Source organism: Numenius arquata, chromosome 2 (genome assembly GCF_964106895.1).
Source record: "Numenius arquata chromosome 2, bNumArq3.hap1.1, whole genome shotgun sequence".
Classification (NCBI taxonomy): domain Eukaryota; kingdom Metazoa; phylum Chordata; class Aves; order Charadriiformes; family Scolopacidae; genus Numenius; species Numenius arquata.
In genome coordinates this window covers 64,264,367-64,283,036 of record NC_133577.1, presented here as the reverse complement: position 1 = coordinate 64,283,036, position 18,670 = coordinate 64,264,367, and the positions used below count along the sequence as shown (strand labels likewise).

The window sequence follows — 18,670 nt, the reverse complement described above, 5'->3', positions numbered from 1 at the left end:
AGGGGTAATGGTTTTAGGCTGAAAGAGGGGAGATTTAGATGAGATATTAGGAAGAAATTCTTTACTGTGAGGGTGGTGAGGCACTGGAACAGGTTGCCCAGGGAAGTTGTGGCTGCCCCATCCCTGGAGGTGTTCAAGGCCAGGCTGGATGGGGCTTTGAGCAACACCTGGTCTGGTGGGAGGTGTCCCTGCCCATGGCAGAGGGGGTTGGAACTTGATCATTTTTAAGGTCCCTTCCAACCCAAAAAATTGAGTGATTCTATTTATAAAATCTTGCAGTTTTTCCAGGTTTGGACTGGCAGAGAGAGATGAACCGGCTTTTTAACCCACACCTGCGATGTGTGGGAGGGGGAGGCAGCGTTAAGGAGCATGAAGAGAGGAAGCAGGAGGATGGAGGGAGCAGTTGGCGGAGGCGAGGGGAAGGATGGCCGTGCAGTGGGGAGGCCGAGGCTTAGGGCTGTCGGGTGGGGGCAGGTCTCGTGGTGGGCCCCTCAGGCTGGCTGTACTTGCACGATTAACAACATTCCATTGTAGGGACACGTGGAAGGGATTCATAAGCCATTTTATTATTACTATTGCTACATTTGGTGATGCGGAAGCGTTCAGGACCATTTTCAAATGATACGCTGATTCTTCTGGAGTTCTGTTACTGCTTCTGTTGCCGCCTTTATAGCAAAATTTAAAGCAGTCTCGATAACCTGTAGCAGTATGTGTTTATTCTAGCCGGTGGGAAGCTTCTGTTTCCATTCTGCAGGTACCTTTACTGGAAAAAAATAAAATAGCACTGTTCCTTACAAACCAGTGTCAAATGTGGTATTTGTCCTATCCACGCTGTCTCCTGGCTTCTGTCTGCTTCGTTAATTTTTACTGTGTCTTTTTTTTTTCCCTATGGAAAAAACCTCGATATAAAAATACGTATGCAACTCTCGTAAATTTTTTTTTTTTTTTTGTCCCATCTTGTGGTTACGTTGCGATGCAGGGAATCCACTTGTATTGGGGGAGGCTGGAGAAGGTTTTTGCCGTTAATTTCGGGCGCGATCTCAATAACCATAACGAAACGCCCGGGACCGCCCTCCGCTCCCAACCCCTCCCTCCCCTCCCAACCCCTCCCTCCCCTCCCGCCCGCCAGGCGGAAGTGCCGCCACGCCCCCCTCAGGGCAGTCACGTGACAGGGGGAGGTGTCCTTGCCCGGGCACCGCCCGCTCGGCGCGGGCCGTGACGCGCGACACACGCCGCCATGACGTCATGCCCCCCCTACCTCCCCCTCCCCCGCCCCTCCATCATGGCGGCGGCGGCGGCAAATTAGGGCAGAGCTCCCACCGCCCCCGGCGGACCCACTCGGCGCAGCACCGCTCCTCCACCGGCCCGGCCCGCCCCCCACACCGGCCGCCGCCGCCGCCTCCTCCCCGCCCCCGCAGGTGAGGAGGGGGGTGGGGTGGGTGAAGGGTGCTTTGCTTGCTTGTTTGTTTGTTTATTTATTTATTTGTTTATTTTCCCCTCGCGCCCCTGCCAGCCGGGAGCGGGCACGGGGATGGTGTCCGCTCCCCCACCCTTTTCCGTCGCCGGTGAGGGGAGGGGGCGGCTGCGGCCACCACTCGCCCCGGGGTCGGTGGCCGCAGAACTTCCCCGCGGGGGCGGGGCGCGGCGGGGTCACGCCTCTCGGCGGCCGTTGCCGCCCCCCCCCCCCCCCCAACTCCGTGACTGGGCTGAAGGACTCCGTGACTGGGCTCCCACCCCAGCGCCCGGGGCGGCCCCCGGTCCCTCACCTCCCCACCGGTCCCCGCGGTGTGGCAACGGGGGCTGTGCCCCCCCCGCCGCCCCCCCGGCAGCTCCTGAAGGGCGGTGGCAAGGAGAACCGGCGGCTCCTCCGCCGCCGCCGCCGCAGGGCTTGCGGCCTGCCCGGACCCCGCCGGCTGACTCATCCCGGCTTTTTGCTCCTGGCTGCTCCTCCTCGCCCAGATATAAATATCTCATTCATCGCCGTAGTAACTGAGCGGCTCACGCTGGGCTCTCGCTCCTCCGTCTTCGGCTCTGCCTTTGTCTGGCGCCGCCGAAAGTTAGAGCGGGCCCGGGGCTTGTGCCTCAGCCGCCCGGCCTCCGGCTCCTTCTCGGCGCTTGGCGAATGGAAAAAAGAAAAGTGAACGAAAGGTGGTTAACGAAAGCTGGGTTTTCCGTGATTTAATACTGCGGTAAAGGCGGTTTAAAGCTGGAGAGGATTGAGAACCTTTAATAAAAACTCGTACAGTTTTTGTTTATCTTCCTAAAAGAAACATCAAACCGCTTGCCTGGAGTGCTCACTTAATTACATTTCCCTCTAAGGTCAACTAAAACCACTGCCCAGATAAACGACTATCATGTTTTCCAGTATTTCTACCCATTAAGTGCCACTAGAGGATCAGTAATGGGTGCGATATTGATTCGTTTCCGGTAAGAATTGGCATGTTTGAACTCAGTAGTTCTCAGTTTATTAAAAGCAATCTCATAGTCATACCATCATATATTGCTGGAAAAATACGCTGAAGAATTTATCTTCCAACCTGATTGCGACTGGGTGCTCTGGAAGCTCTTACCTGTTAGGTGAAGTGTTTTCAGAGGCAAACTGCTGCAAGGTTAAACTAGTCCACACATGCAAGGCTCATCCAAAATCCCCACACAAGCCTTCTGGAAAGCTTGCAGAGCACTTGAATGTTTTCCATCCTGTTGTTACGGGGTGTGGTTCTGTAGAGCTGCGACTCCTTGAGATTCGGTACGTTTGGATGAAGAGCACTGGATAAATGTAAGGCTGTAGATTGGAGTGCACTGAGAGTGGCTACCTGTTGCAGAGATTGACACCAGGAGGATTACCCAAACCCGTGACTGTATCGGTGGCACACTGCCCTAAAAATGATTTGAACTCCGGTGCTACTGTTTTGTTGCCTCCCTAAATCTCCCTGTCCGTGCTTGGGTGAACGCTTGCTGACTGAGGCCACGCGTGCTTTGAAATAACTCCTCACCAGCAGGAAGTATTCTGCTAGAGCGGCGGTCTAGGATGATTAAGTTTGTAGCCGGTAAGTGAGGCTTGGTAACCTGGGCTGTAGCTGGGAACCGTATCCAGCCCTAAGTTGACTCCATTTTCAGGTGAAACTTAACTGCTGATGTGGTATTTGTAAAGGGAAGGCAATCTGCGATTGTGCTATTGTTTCTGAACCTGTATTTCTAAAAACATTAGAAATCTGTAGGGATATTGATCACCTACTGCTTTGTTTATAAACATGCAGCAAAATACTTTGTGAGGCTACAGCTCTAAATGCAAAAGGCAAGTCTCTGACCTGCAACGGTCGAATGGATGCACAGTAGATCTTAGCGGCAGCTGGTGAACTGTTCTTACGGGCAGTATCATAATGCTGTTGCATTTTGGCTTTTTGGATGATGCACGGTAAATGCAGCTTGGTGCACAGTAGGATTTTGCAGGTAAGGACTAAAACATAGCAGAGCCTCATCGCCGGGGGATTATATTCACAGTATTCATTGGTAGGCTCTTGTTGCCCGTTATCTAACGTATAACTCTTCTGTGGATTAGGATGTGACAGATTGTGTGAGGAAATGTCAGTCTGGCTGGAACTCCTGTTCTCAGGTCGCTTGAGCAGCTCAGCCCACATGAAACAAGTGACAGCAGGGTCGGAGGAGTAACAAGCTAAGTAAGCTTCAACAGGTGTAGCCTTTTATTCCCCCCAGGGTGCGGGAATTGAGGAAGGTGAATTTTTTTTTCTAGGGAGTAATTGGTAATAGTTTTGATCTCTTCAGCTTTTTAAGAGGCAGTATTCTTGCAGGGAATCTGTTATACCAGAAGTAACCCTCTTGCCCTTGCTTTGAGGCTTAGGTGGTCTCTGTAATGCCTGATTTCCTCTGCTCCATCACATTTCCCATACAAGGCATTTGTCTTATTCTCTTAAACAGTTTCTGGTCTCTCTTCCATTTTTCTCCTGTAGTGAAAAACTCTCCCTCTTCTGATCTGGTCTCTCAAGCTGCGTGTCCTTTTTTAATCTCACTCATTCCTGAAAAAATGGCCTTTTCTGAGATATTTACAGTATCCAAGTCAATATTTCTCTATTTCTTTTTGTAAGCTAAGCCAGTCATTCACAATTCAAAATGAGTAATTCAGTTGCTGTGCTGTGGGCTTCTCTCAGAGGAAGGCTAGTGATTCTGAAGTGCATTTCCAGTCTGACATTCTTTCATGTGAAGCTGAAGAGATTTCTTCCATTCAAGTTCTTAAGTCTCCCCTTCTCATTTCAGCATGAAACTACCTCTCAGAATGTGTCAACCAAATTGATTACTTTTTTTCATCCAAAGCTTTTTTTCCTTCATTTTTTTCCTAGGGAAACATTAACCACTATTTAAATAAGCTGTGGTCTGATTTTCTCTGTTTCTCTGTCTCTCTCTTTTTTACCTCCTCCCTCTAGAGGTGCTGAGCAAAGCATTCTGAAATTTTTGTGAATCAGTCCTTGCTGTTGCACTGTGCTGGTACGGAGTCTCTTGCTTGTTTTGATTGACTGTTTTTTTTCTTTCATTTTCTGCTTTGATTTGGAATTATATTTTGAAGAATAACCTTTGTTATATATTCAGGCTTGTTCTTTGATCCACAGCATAGTGTCTGGGTGTCTCTAGACTATCCGTCAGACTGATTCTGTCAGGACAGATGAGTTCAGGTTGTCTGGAAGGGCTCCCATTCACTGTGTAGCCGTTGTGAGAAACGTGTTGATTTCTATACCGTGGATCTCTACTGAACAAACCAGAACTGAAATGTGCTGGGGAGCTTTTGCTTTTTGGTGAATGGCATCTTTCACACCTGGAGGTGTGAAGATGTGATGTGGTGATGCCGCCTGCGGATCTGATCTGAAGAGCAGATCTATTGTTAAAGGATCCTAAAGTCTTCTGAGCAGTTATTTTTTCCAAATCTCACTGCTTTATCAAAGTCACAGTTTGTGGAAGTGGCTGAAGGGTAACTGTGTATTGAGCAAAAGCTGTGCTTATCCTCTGCTATAATTCCTTAAGTTTCTGAAACATGATACGTTGCTTGTAGAGTACTCTGGGATGGAAGAGGCAACGTAAATGTAGGATTACTGCCCCAAGGGAAAAGGCATGGGTGTTGGCTCAAAGTTTCAACATTGGTTCCTTCCTATTCCTTCCTATATAAATCACTACTTTGGTTCAAGCAGTAGCAAAGACTCAACTGAATCTTTCTGCTGAAGGATTTCATGCATTTTGAAATACATGGCAAGAGGCAGAGCTTCCAGAGTAGTCTTCATGAAAGAATCCTCTCCCGTTTTCAATGCTGAATGAGTTTCAGAAACTAGAGTTGCTAGAGATTAACAAAAGAACACTTAGCCAATTTTATACCAACTCTCTTACTTTTGCAGTTTTTAGTTTGACGGATAATTTTTTCTTTGCCAAGCTACCTACTCACACAATAACCATGCCACAGCACTGTTATAGTTCTGTTTATCCTCAGTAACCAGTTGTACTGCTGTTAATCTGAATTCTATTCCAGGGAGGAGGGGGATTAGAAGTTGGCCCATATATCTTGCATAGCTAGACAGGTCAATGCTTTTCTTTTGCTTCCTCTTTTTATTATTATTATTATTCTTAATCTTGAGGCTTCATTTGCAGATTGTGCTTAGGTTTGGGACCTGGTTCTCCCTCTCAATCTCAAGGCATTTCCAGTATAATCAGGAATGTTCTTGAGATGTTCCAACTCCTGTTTTGTGTGTACAGCATTTTTCTCATTCAAACTCTTTTAAGCTTTAAACTTGGTTTAAATATTTCTTTTAAATATAACAGTACTCTCACGTTAGTAAATTGTCTAGCTCCGTCGGTATCTGTTAAATAACTGTTCTGTAGCATGAGCTTTTCTGCATGCCTTTAAGTTAGACATCCATTTTGATGACCAAGAGTGGACTACTACTTGTTTGGGAATGACTCTTGGAAGTGATGGAGAACTTAATTTTGAGAGTTTATCTTAAAGCCCTAAATACTGTTATTTGATTCAACAAGTAGATTATGTGCTGCAAGTAGTTTTCCAGACTGGTCCTAATATAAAGAGCTAAAAGATTTTGATTAATCTGAAACTTCCTTTCAATCTGTTGATGGCTTTTTCCCCAAATCCAAGTGGCCTTCTGAAATATTTTTTGCCCCTTGTCCCTTGTAGCTGTTTTTAATTTCTCTCTACCTTAATTTTTCATTATTGGAAAAACTTCTTATTTGGATGTTTGCAAAACACACTGAAACAAATAAAGTAAAACAGGAAAGTTCTTTGGCCAGATATTAGGTGTGGATTTCTGGTTTATAAGTATTAATGTCTGGGTGAGAAATCCAGGACACACAACCATCTGTTCTCCCAATCCCTACAATGAATGTGGAATTTCCTCTGCTGACCATATGTTTTCCATTGCTGTTGGAACAGTAAAATGAATTCGAATCAATTGTGGTCACTTTTCCTGCATTAAAATTTTTAAGCATCATAATAGGGAATCTGAGAAAGCAGAGAATTGGGAAAATTCTCAACAGAGGCTTAGGGGAAGGGAGACTTCTCAGAACCTGTCTTTTTAACGTCAAATTGTAGTTAAACAAGTCTTCAGAATGCCTCAAAACCTTTTTGCGTGAATACATGTGTATTTTTATGTGTGTGGTTGAGTTGGGAGGCAGACACGTGCTGAGGAACTGTTCAATTTGCTTTAATGTGAGAGTGAGAAATGCCACTGCTGGCAGCGGGCGGGCAGGGTGCGGCGCAGGGCTGGGGGGCAGTTGGTTTTACTCTGCACGGTTCTTATTAAAATAAGAATGCATAGGATATCAGGGCAAAAACCTGGATATTGCTTCTCGATTGTTACATAATTCCTTGTTATATATGAGTTCATGACCCATTGCAGCCTTATAAAAAAAACAGTCAAAACACTCTATTCTTTCCTTACAGTCTTCCTCAGTTACCCAGAGAAAACCTTACGTGCCCCGTAAGAGCACTGCTGCATTGCAAGCCAACCTGATGGCGTCCTCTACTGCTGTGCCTGTAGGATTTCACTATGAAACAAAATACGTAGTTCTCAGCTACCTGGGACTTTTATCACAAGAGAAGCCACAGGAGCACCCTCCTCCTTCAGCTCAAGGTAATACTTGCGTATTCATCTGTACCTGTTTACAGATGCAGCTGTATTTCCATTTAGTTCTGCAACTGTTTGTGCGTGGATGCAGAACGATAGCCTGATGTTTAGTGTAATGCATCTCTTATTTTACTCATTTAAAATAATGGGAAGAGGTGCGGATAGAAACAACACTGTTTCCATTTAGATTACTGTTTTAATTTGAGCTATGCCAGGGCCAATTGGTGTTTATGAAGCAAATAAGTGGTTTTAGTAGCTGTCTTGTAGTCAGGAGGAATAGATATATATTATCTTTGTTGAGCCATCTTGAGAATTTGAACCCATGCTTGCTTTTTTTGGGAGGCAAGTGGAAGTAAACAGGGGTGAGGTGGTGTTTACCAGCATAAACTGACCAATGACTTGAGCAATCTCATGTGCTAAATAGTTTTGCCCTATTTTGTTAACGCTTCTGTTGTTGTCAGTCAGTGGTAGTGCAGAGATGTTAGGCTTAACCTGGCCTGTGTCGTATCTGTTTGTTTATTTATTTATTTATAAGAAGTCAAGGACTGCAGGGAGTCAGATAGAGTCAGATGTTTCTTCCAGAACACATTTATGCATATAGGAGGTTAAATAAATTAATTATGGGAGACATAATAAAAGGAGTTTGATAGATTGTGTTTCACATAAACCTAGGTAGTAAAATTTTCTTTATGTTGTAGTGGCAAGCACTTAAACAATGTTGTTTGTCAAGATTGTTTTGGTGGCTTGTCACTTCTTAATGACGTTTCAGTTACTACTCATTCCTGTGATTCAGAACTTACTCTGATGAAAGGCGTATTAAAAAAAAAAAAAAGACAATCTTCAGAATATCTTTTTTTTTTTGAACAAGCATTTAAGAATGCATACTCTGTCATTTACTGAACTTACCTGTCATGAAGTGAGAAACTCCTCAAAAGAAAAGATAGCATCAAAGTTATGACAGAAATGATTTTATCAGTTTGACACTAAAGCATATAGCATATGCTGATTATGTTATATATTGTTTATAAAAATAATCTTAGTATATTTAAGGTATGCCTATTACTTCCACTTTGACTCCATCTGTGGTCCATGAAAGAAGAGGCACCTTAGTGCCAAGGTGCTGTTTCATAAAAACCCTTTGCTGGAAAATGTGCTTATTTTAGCAATAATTCTGAATATCCCATCTGGAATATCTGGGGCTATAACTGGCAGTGTATTGAGTGCATATAAAGCTACAACGTGGAAGAATCTGCTTTGTTCTGTAAATGCAAGATTCAGAGAGGAAACTGTTAGTCTTAAAGCTTTTTTTTTAATAATTTGGCTGCAGTTACCTTTGAAATCTTTGCAAATTGAGGGGGAACCTTTCAACTGATTCTTATTAATGAAACCTCTAAGAAATATTTGAATTAAAGTGCAGTATTAAAACTCTATAAAGAGGAAGCTAAAAATGCTTAAACAAAAATTTTTTAGCCAGTTGACTTTTAAGCTCCTTGGTAAAGATAATTGTTGAGTCTACTTTTCCGATATTACTTTAATATGTTAGCTTGTGTGAGAGGAGGCTGTAGTGGATTTGCTATTAAAATACTCTAAAACATTGAGTACAACACTTTGCAAATCTGTTCTTTCATCCTTGTTGCTCTAAACCTAGAGGAAATTCTCCTACATTTCCCCCACTGTCACTCCCAAAATCAGACAGTGATCACAACCTCTCCTCTCCTGGTCATCTTTCTTTCGTCTCTTTTAGTGTTTTTACTGCTTTCTGATCAAAGCCTCTCGATAAAATAATTTCCCCTTACTTTTAATCTGCCATGTTGTTTCTCGCTCTGTTTTGTAATGCCTTGGGATGGACTTAGGGCTGTTACTGAACTAAGTGCAAACGCTCCTGCTTCAGGATTTGTTCCGTTCTCTCCTAACTCGCTTTTCCTGGTGCTTTTCTGCTTCCCATGCTTCCAACAGCTTTCATTTCTCTTGACAGTTACTTTTTAAAAATCCTTTCTCCTGTTTCTTCTCTCATTGCTTGTAATCGAACAGTTCTTTCAGCTACGCTCCCGGCGTATAGGTGGTAACAGCCGTGCGTTTATCTTGGAGTACCGTATGCATCTTCTTTGAATATTAAGTAGTTTCTATAGACAGTCTGTATCTTCTCGTTGACTGGCACCTGGCTGATGCCTACTTGAGGAGAGCTGTACCAAAGCACTCTGCTCTATATGCTCTGTATTCTCTCCTGGGGAAGCAGCGAGAGAAGCAGCAGCCCATAATGGATATTACCTGCGCTGCCTAATGCGCTGCTGGAAGATAGCTGGGTATTCCAGTAACAAGTGTGGTCTGAGAAACCTGGTTAGGACGAAAGAGATGTGAAAGCCAGTAGATGAAAATGAGTAGTTGTTGTGTAGAATCCCGTCATGAGGAGGAAACTTCAGGTTTTTGGTAACGTAAGACGTATGAGGGGTAATAACAGTATGACATTACAGCGTGCTTGTCAGTGTGTTTTTCAAGCACTGTCATCAACCATTGATACAGTATCTTGACTGCTCCCAAGTTCCTTTCATTGATGGTTTTTGTGGTGCTTTAAAACGCCGGTTAGTAGCCTTTCTACTCTCCATGGCTGAATGATGTTGATTTATGAATTGAGAGGATTCTGATACAAAGTACCTGCCATTTAACCATATTTTGCTTTAATTTGGTTATTGTACTGACAGACCTTTCATGGGAAACAATTGAGGCAGTGGCGTTTGGCTATTGCCTGTTTCTGTTTTAGTTACAGAACACTTCTCAATTTTATGTTTCATTCATATGAGGTATTGCCTCTGGCATATGGTACTTTCCCTTGATGTCTTTTTCTTAGATCCAAATAATTCCTTAACTCCTTGTCTGATTTCTGTATCGTATTACAATATAAGGGGAGTATCCAGGAAGGCTGGCTTTGTCCTCACTTGTTAATCTCTGTGAGGGGCTCCTCTAGAGGGCGGTTCAGAGCAGGATCCTGATTACGGCCACCTTGTATCACCAGCTGGAGGATCTTCTCCCTTTCCATTGCATGTATACGGAAGATGGGGAATGTAAGGCACACTATAGGTGTAGTTAGTATTTCTGTACCTCCCTTGCGTCTCCTTTTACAGCAGTCTGCCAGGTTTCGGTGAAATTTCAACACGCCAGTTAGACTAGAGAATGTTATCTGATGGGTCAAAAAAACAACCAAAAAAAGCTCTCTTTCCCAACAGGAGTGGTACTATTTTATCTCTGCTAGAACTGGTAGGAGAAATAGAATGCTTTTGGCCATTCCCCTCCCTTTCCTCCTATAACTTCTCCCCCAAACTACTGCGTTCCTTCATTTCGTGCTAGAGAGCTCTTTTTCTGATGTATGCCTTTTTGTTCCAAAAACTCGGATAAGAATAAATCTTTAATATATTTGTTAGATTTCAAGTTACTTCTCATTTTTTGCAGACATTTTTTGCAGACATTAGTTCTTTACAAGACCAATGGTTTTTGGAGGGATTTTATTTAGTGAAGAGAAAACTCAGACAAATTACATAGAAAATTACATCACCGTATTTCCTTTTGGATCTCTTGGTTGGTCTTGACTTTGTTGCAAGAAAGATGGCTTCAATTACAAGACGTAAAACCATTTCTGGCTTCAAGCAAAGAAGACTAATCTAAGTCAACATTGGATTACCACTTTGAAATTTTTATTCAGATAGCTTCTCTTCAGTGCAGGGACTGAAGAGAGAACCATCTGCAGTATTCCAGGCTCTTGGAGAAAAGGCAGTTTTATTGGACAAATGAATCTTTTAACATTACAGCTCTGTAATGTTCTGTAGTTGATTTCAGTGTAGTATTGCACAGTGGATTTCAGTGTCTCCAGAGGAAAATTCAGCAAAATTAACTGGGCAATAGTTTGAGAAATTATTCCTATTACAGTTTTGGCAGGATAGTGACTCTGCATAGCACTCGCTTCAGTTTATTTAAAGCAAAGTCTGTTAGCAGTAAATTATGTTACTTTTGGTATGTTTTCAGGTAGGTGAATAATACAAATTGCTTGGATAAATCTGATAAAACACACGCAATAAGATATCATCTGCGTAAATTCATGTTGTTTGAGGCAACAGACAGGTACAATTATTTAAAATGTGGAAGCTCTCAGTTATCTGCTCATTAGATTGAGGAGAGATGCTTTAGTACTTTTTCAGAACTCTTGTACTCTCTGTAACTACTGGTTCATACACAGAAAATAAATGTCAGGTATTGGAAAACTTTTCTACACTTTTTTCCCCCTGAAGTTCATGCTCATTATAGAAGCTTCCGGTCTGCTGCAGTTGTTAGTACTACTTTTTAAGTGAGTCAAAGTAGTTTGTTTTTGTGATTCAGTGTATTTGTATTATAAATGCTTCCTTGCGTTTCGTCAAGGAGAAACAGTGTATTTCTGTTTCTTAATCTGCTCCCCCATGGTTTGACCCTATCCCATGAGCTTGTGGCTATAACAAAGATTCTCAAGGACGGTAGTTTTTCTGCGTTTTCCTTGACAGAATGAGAAATCTTAAATAATCCCTTAGCTCACGTAGCATCTGGAAGATTTATAGTCAGTGCCACTACTGCATGGTAGTGCACTGACAATCGAGAGGTGAATAAGGTTTTGACAATTTTACAGTTTCCCTGAGGTGCATAATAACCACAGTTCTCTAATCCAATTACTGTGCACAATGTTCTTTTGACCACTTATTATGTGTCTTGGAATTACTGTATGAAGTACTGTATATAGTCAGCGATCAAGGCATTTTAGTGGTTTCCAGTGTTGAACTGGGTTACTGGGAGAAATTATTTTTATGTTTATTTGTTCACTTGCTTTGGATACACATGCAGATAGGCAGAGGTGGTCAGGTTTCATGCATTGCGGGATTTGTGGCCATCCCAAATCTAACAGTAGTACCTCTTTTATATAGTTTTGACCATTATGAATGGCTGCTGTTGCAAGATTTTCTGTCATCAGGAGACCCCTGAACTGGCTGTTGCAGAATATCTTGGTTTTCTTCATACTCCATCCCTGTATCTTCATTTACCCTTCAAAGTATCTACTGTTGGTCTGTAGGAAATGAAGGAGTTTTTGAGGTGGTTTTAGCTTAGATGAGTAACTCATTCCTTAGAGACTTTCCTCTTAGGGCAAAACATACCTACTTTGGCTGAAAAGTCACAGGCTGAAAAGGTACATGTTGTACGTCAGACCAATCCATTTCTTGGTAATGAGGGAGCTATTTGCTGAACTGAGGCAAGGCAAGGGAGTTTTTGGGGTGTGATTTGGAGAAATAAGAGGTGGTCCCTCCAGGAATGTGGTTTCCCACTCAATTAAGCCTCCTTGCTGTCCACAAAAAAAAAAATAAATTGACTGCTAATTGGCAATGTCTTGTCTCTTCTTGGTTCTTAACATTTTTGACAACTTTAGTTTCTTTTAAGCTGAGCCTTCTTGTGGTTTATAAAGAGCTAGTTTTAAACATTTCTTAAATCAAGGGCTACAGCTATTTATGGCAGTCTGTGTTTTGGAGTTTGCTGGGATAATGGATATACCTTTCGTTAAAGGAAAAGATGAATACGTTTGTAAATAGAATGTTTGTAAATTCTATGCTGTAGAATCAGACGTTCAGGCTCTCTAGCTCTGATGAAAGATTTCCCATCCCTCCTCCTCCTGGGATCAAACCTGGGGAACAGGTTAGTCTTGTATTGTTACTAAACTTCTGGAATAGCCTTATTAGTGGAGTTTTACTGAAGTATTACGTTCCTTTAGTAGTCGTAACACTGTTTGATTGTCAGTGATGTAGTCCTTGGTGGACTTTTAGAATACATTTTCCCCTGCTTTGCAGGTTACCTCCAAATACCTGAAAAACAAAATCTTAACAAGGACACACTTGTGCAAAAGGGAACATTTATTCCATAAGTAGAAAGTAGAATGCACCGACTTCTCTGTGTAAGACTGTGTAACAGAGGTTTGTTGTGTCTTTGGTTAGGAAGAGGCCTTTCAGGGTCAGTTTACCAAAAGCCCATAATAGGCAAACCCATTTTTTCAGCATAGGAAAAACATTCAGTGTTTACGGATCTTGTAGGTACCATTTCTGGTGTGACCATTTGCATTATTAAACAATGAAAATATGTTCTCGTTTACTAGGAGCTATTTTTACTGTTTTATTCTACCTATTTGCAAACTGACTTGGAAGTTGTCTGAAGGAGAAAAAGGTACCGCTGGCTTAGGACCTTTGCTGTTGGAACACGCTGTTCTCCAACACCAAGTGCAACTTTTGTTGGTAGCAGTCTACACACAGGAGTTGCAGAAAGCTGAAGGCCATCGATAATTAGGGGAATAAACAGTGCAAAGTCACTGGTCCGGGAGGGGGTAGGTTTTTGATGTTTTGGCACAACTGAATAGTCAGGTGCTATTGGAATCAGCAGCTGCTGCAAAGTTGTGGGTGTTACGAGATGGAAACCATTGACTGTAGCACTGATTATCTAAACAGCTCTTTTGTACGCTGGCAGCAATGGAATTTCTCTTCCTTCCATTTTCCGAGTGACTTATTATCAAGTATGACAGCTTGTCATGTGTGATCTTCATCACATTTGTGCCATGAGAACGGGTGCTCTTCTGAATACCCTCATCCCTTCCATAGACAGGGTGAAGCACAGGTTAAAATAAGAGTTTGTGCTTGCATATACTTGTTGCACTTGACTGTGAAGCAGGAGTTCAGTCATTCAAAGAGGCGACCTTAAAGGGAATGACAAGGCATTAGTGAGTGTCTCTGTTCATTAACCAAAAGGAGGAGCAGTTCACTCCTCTCTGGAATTTATTGTTGAGAGTGGCAAAGAGAGGCTGTTTGAGAAGGGATTTAAGAAGATAAATAAAATTATTCTGAATATAGTGATGATGATCTAACTGTGTGGTTAAGTAAAATGGAATTAAACTGCCTATCTGCTGTGCCCTTAAACTGTTCATGTAAATAAATGTAAACATTTTATACTGACTCGTACATTGGTCTAGGAAGATTTTGTCTCTCAGGTGTCTATTGAGTGCTGAGTTTTTAAGCATTAGCACACATTCAGTGAGTTGATTCTGTGGATTTTTAACTTACTTTTCAAATATAGGAGACCTTGCAAGTTTATTGTCTAGTGTTTCTTTAAATACAGAAAATGCCCTATGTACTTTACTACATATCTGCGTGTGTTAACTACGATCATTGCTTTTATGATTTTCACACACTCTGATACAAAAAATGGTGATATTATCTGTCCATTATGGAGGAAAGGGGAGGGCAATACAACACTTAAAGTGAGTTCAAGCAGATTTAGAGATAAACCAAAGAAAATAGGCAGTTGTTCGTAATACCACCAAATTATGATTTAGTGTCTTCAAAACAGGAATAAAGGAAGACATGCTAGAAAGCTACACTGGGTGTTGCAGGACTTACCTGAAGATTTGGATGGGAGATATGACTGGTGGGGAAGAAGTGAACCCAGATGGTACCAATATTATAGACATAAATCCTTTCCCTTTTCATTTTCTTCAGCTGAGTGAAGAATGTCTGTAGAGCGGAACGATGTCTAGAGGCCCAGGTAGAGCTGTAGGCAGTTGGTGTAGGTGGAGAAAGGTCAGTATTTGGGTGCATTAGTAAGAAACAGTGGACATGAGAACGTTATCTGAAGGTCATCCAGGAGGTGGTGTTTAAATCATGATGGCATGAGAGAGCATGAAGTCCGAAAAAAGAATTCTAAGGAATATTCAGAAGTAGGAGAGCTAAGAAAATGCAGTTTGGGTAGTGCAGTCACTGGTACTGTTGAAAGTAGAGTGCAGGGCTAATGAAGACTGATAATTTACCTAGAACTTAGGGAAGGAAAAGGCTGGAAGGGAGATTGCTTAGAAAAGGGAAGTTTTGTGGTCAATTTTATTGGTTTATTTATTTTCTAGAGGAGTAAGTTGATGTAAAATGCACTTCTGTATTTGTGTGGATATAACAGAGACCTATATTATCTCAAAGTAGGACATTTTAAGGAACTGAAATAAAGGAAGAAGAGAATTTCAGTGGTAGGCTGTTGATTCAGTGATGTTTGGTGAAAATAAGCAGTTAATGGCACAGGTTTTGTAGTGTGCTTTAAGAATGGGATTTGAAGACATGCTTGAAAGCTGATACAAGAAATAAAGATGAGCAAACCCAAAGACAAAGCAGCTAAATAGCAAGAGTTTTGAGCTGCAACTCTGTCCCAGACATCTAGTTTTTCTATTAGTACCCATCCCATAAACCAGTTACTTGAGTAGTTACCTTGCCATACTGTGAGTATTTTTGTGGATTTTACAGGCATCAATATCAATTTTATATTTTGCTAGTAAAAATCAAGCTTATGCCTATGGCTGCTTTGTTTTGGTGTAGTTTGATAATATTAGTTTTAATTACTGCTTATTTATGTGCCTTTGTTTGACTTTGGTCTTAAATTTAAAATGTTTGTTATTAAAGCAGTTCTGTTTGTGGCTTTACAGTTCTAGGTTTTTTAAAAATATATTCATATTTAAAGCACCTATTCTGTCTTGAATAGGCTTGGAAGTTTATGTGTTTCTGGGTTCATCTAATGTAACTTTTGTAATAAGTGCCCTTAAGGGATCATATGTTTTATGTTTCTGTCTGTAATACAACTTTCACCTTGGATTCCTTTATAGTTAATATTTCAGTATCGTGTTCTATTATCTACCTTATTTGAAATACTACATTTGAATAATATCCCTGGTTTGTTTTAGGGACTCAACAACAGCTTGTGGCACAACCTGCTTCAGAGAAAGAGGCTTTGGAGAAGATTAAAATAGAAATTGAGGAGGAGCTAAAACGTCTTGATGAAGAAATCTTGGAAGGTGCTCTTCAGATTTTCCTATTTCAATCGATAATCTCTATGCACTGTAATGGTGGTTAATTTGTAACAGGTCCTCTAGTTAAAGAGATTTTTGGATGCATTGAATCTCTTTACCCTCTTCCCCCCACAAGATTTCTACACATTGTCACGTGAAGTAAAATAGTTAAACATTACCGTTTGGAGTGATGGAGTCTAGCCAAAGCAAACAATTGAATGACATTTAATAGGTTACTATAAATAATGAAATGTAAGCAGCCCTTAAGCTGCTCCAGTTGATGACAGAAGTGAAATCATTCCTCAGCAGCTAACACTCAGAGGAGTGTGGACTTAGACCATCAGATTTCTCACTTCCAGTACGTCTGTTTTTTTGTTACGTGCTTTGATCTGTAGATGTGGCTTTTATAGGAGTTGGCAAGGGATGATTTGGAAACAATCTTTGCATTGCATATGAGTTGCAAATTGGAAATCTGCAGTAGAAAGGCTCTAGATCTGTTTACGTTCATCCATAGAGACCTTTCTCAGAAATTTTAAACTGAGAAGGAAAAGGTGATATGAATAAAATACTATTTTTAAAAATGCTACTCTAGTACTGCTGCAGATATGTCCATGTGTGGGGAAATTTTACCGTAGAAAAGAAGCTCTCCTGCTGCTCCAGGATGCCATCAGGGTTGGCATCAGCTTAAAATTGAGAATAGTTGCAAATTCAGCTAACTTGCTGATTAGGATGCGGTTGTGAAATAAAATCTGGAGGGGAAATGTAGCTCAAAGTACCACTTCCAGAATATATTTGGACCATGCTTGTTTTACTACAATTTGTTCATAGCATGCTTTGACTATAGAGTTGTGATTTCTTTGTCCTTCGTGCAAACTGTGTTAACTGGTGGGATAAGAAATCTGAGACTGTTGATGTTCTTTTATGAATCTATTATATTTTGGTTTGTATACTTTTTTTCTCTCAGCATTTACCACTACAGGATTTGACTGCCACACTTCCCCAGTGTTCAGTCCTGCCAATCCAGAGAGCTCGATAGAAGACTGCCTGGCTCATTTGGGGGAGAAAGTGTCCCAGGAATTGAAAGAACATCTGCACAAAGCACTACAGACCTTGCTTAGCAAGTGAGTTTCCATTTGCTTTTTCAAAGGGAAGGTGTTTCCTTTCGCGTTGTGACTGCTGCTGAAATGCTGAAGATGGGACTACACTTTGTATTGCATTTCTTTCTTTTTCAACGTTCCTTTATCTGGCTGGGGTTTTGATTTTGTCCTGTAACGTGCGAATACTTCTTTGTGGCATTTGCTCTTTGTAGTAATGCAAGTTCTGAAATTTTTCTGAGCTTTTATCATTGAACTTCTGAGACTAATTCCAAGTAGTTTGCATTGCTGGTGAAACTAGCAGCTGGCAGCTGCCAATTGCCATTGCAAATTTCATGAACGCTGGGCTGTAGCCAGATTAACTTCTATTACCTTATAGTTAAGAGTGGAGCTGAAGGTTTGTTTGTGGTCTGGCTCAAGATGAGTAGGAGAGTTTCCCTCAAAGGATGGTAGTTAGATGCTTTATGACCACTGTTCAAGTACACATCTGAAGCAAACGTGGGTCCCTGGGCCAACCTTTTTGCCTTAAGAGCTGTCTTGCCAGTTCAAGCTTATTGTTTAAATAGCACATTGTACTTGGCATGCTGGTATTTTGATTAATGTCTTTTGCAAATTGGTAAAATTGTTATGGTTGCTTGGTTTTCTGTTGTAAACTACCAGCCTGATTTTAATGGATCCACATGAACTACTTCTGGCTGTTCCGGGTGACCTCCAAAATGTATTTGTAGAGAGCTGGAGCTGGGAGGTGCTACTTTAGGGGCAGTTACATAAATGCAGTTGGAAGGCACCATTAGTAGGTAGCTATCTGAGTCTGTTTTGTGCATTTGTTTAAATAATACGGTTCAAAAGAAGCTGAGAATCTCTAGTACTACTCTTTCAGAGTTTGCATAGCTGTTTATGAACTGTTTGAACAACAAGGTACTGGAAACCTAGGTATCAGTGCCTACTGTACACTTTCTGATGCATGAGGCTTAAGCCTTCCATACGTGCATTGAAGAAGGATCTCATGCCCTTTATGGCAGACATACCCTTTATGGCAGACTTCTGTAAGATTACGAGTTTGAAGTCATTCCATCTGAACATCAGGAAACACATTTTTACTGTGAGGGTGACTGGGCACTGGCACAGGTTGCCCGGATGGGTTGTGGAGTCTCCATCCTTGAAGGTAATCAAAAGCCATTTGGGCATGGTCCTGGGCAGCTCGCTGTAGGAGACCGATCAGGGATGTTGGACAGGATGTTCTCCAGTGATGTATTCCAACCTCAACCATTCTGTGATTCCTTAACTAGCCCATCTATTCCTTAACTAACTCCCTAGTCAACAACTAAGGGTTGACTTTTTATGACCAATATAATTTAAAACTGACTGTTCAAAGTCAGGTGGGCCAGGGCTTTGGGCAGCCTGATGTAGTCAAAGGTGTCCCTGCCCATGATCTTTAAAGGTCCATTCTAACCCAAACTGTCCTATGATTCTATGACTCTGACCTGGATTTCACAGCAAAGGTGCCATGTAACATCTGACCAGAAAGATGAAGGTGATTGTCTCTTTTTCCATGAGTCGTCCAAGGGAAGAGGACA

General features: G+C 41.7%; 1 protein-coding gene across 1 annotated transcript in view; it reads left to right on the top strand.

The window, feature by feature from the left end:
- The first annotated feature begins 1,281 nt into the window (after window positions 1-1,281).
- BCL2L13 (BCL2 like 13) overlaps window positions 1,282-18,670 on the top strand; it is a 39,501-nt gene continuing 22,112 nt past the window's right edge. The window contains exons 1-4 of the mRNA XM_074164671.1: window positions 1,282-1,418; window positions 6,950-7,139; window positions 15,895-16,005; window positions 16,964-17,120. Coding sequence (XP_074020772.1) covers window positions 7,019-7,139; window positions 15,895-16,005; window positions 16,964-17,120 — 389 coding nt within the window. The 5' untranslated portion in view covers window positions 1,282-1,418; window positions 6,950-7,018. The remainder of the gene's footprint in view (window positions 1,419-6,949; window positions 7,140-15,894; window positions 16,006-16,963; window positions 17,121-18,670) is intronic.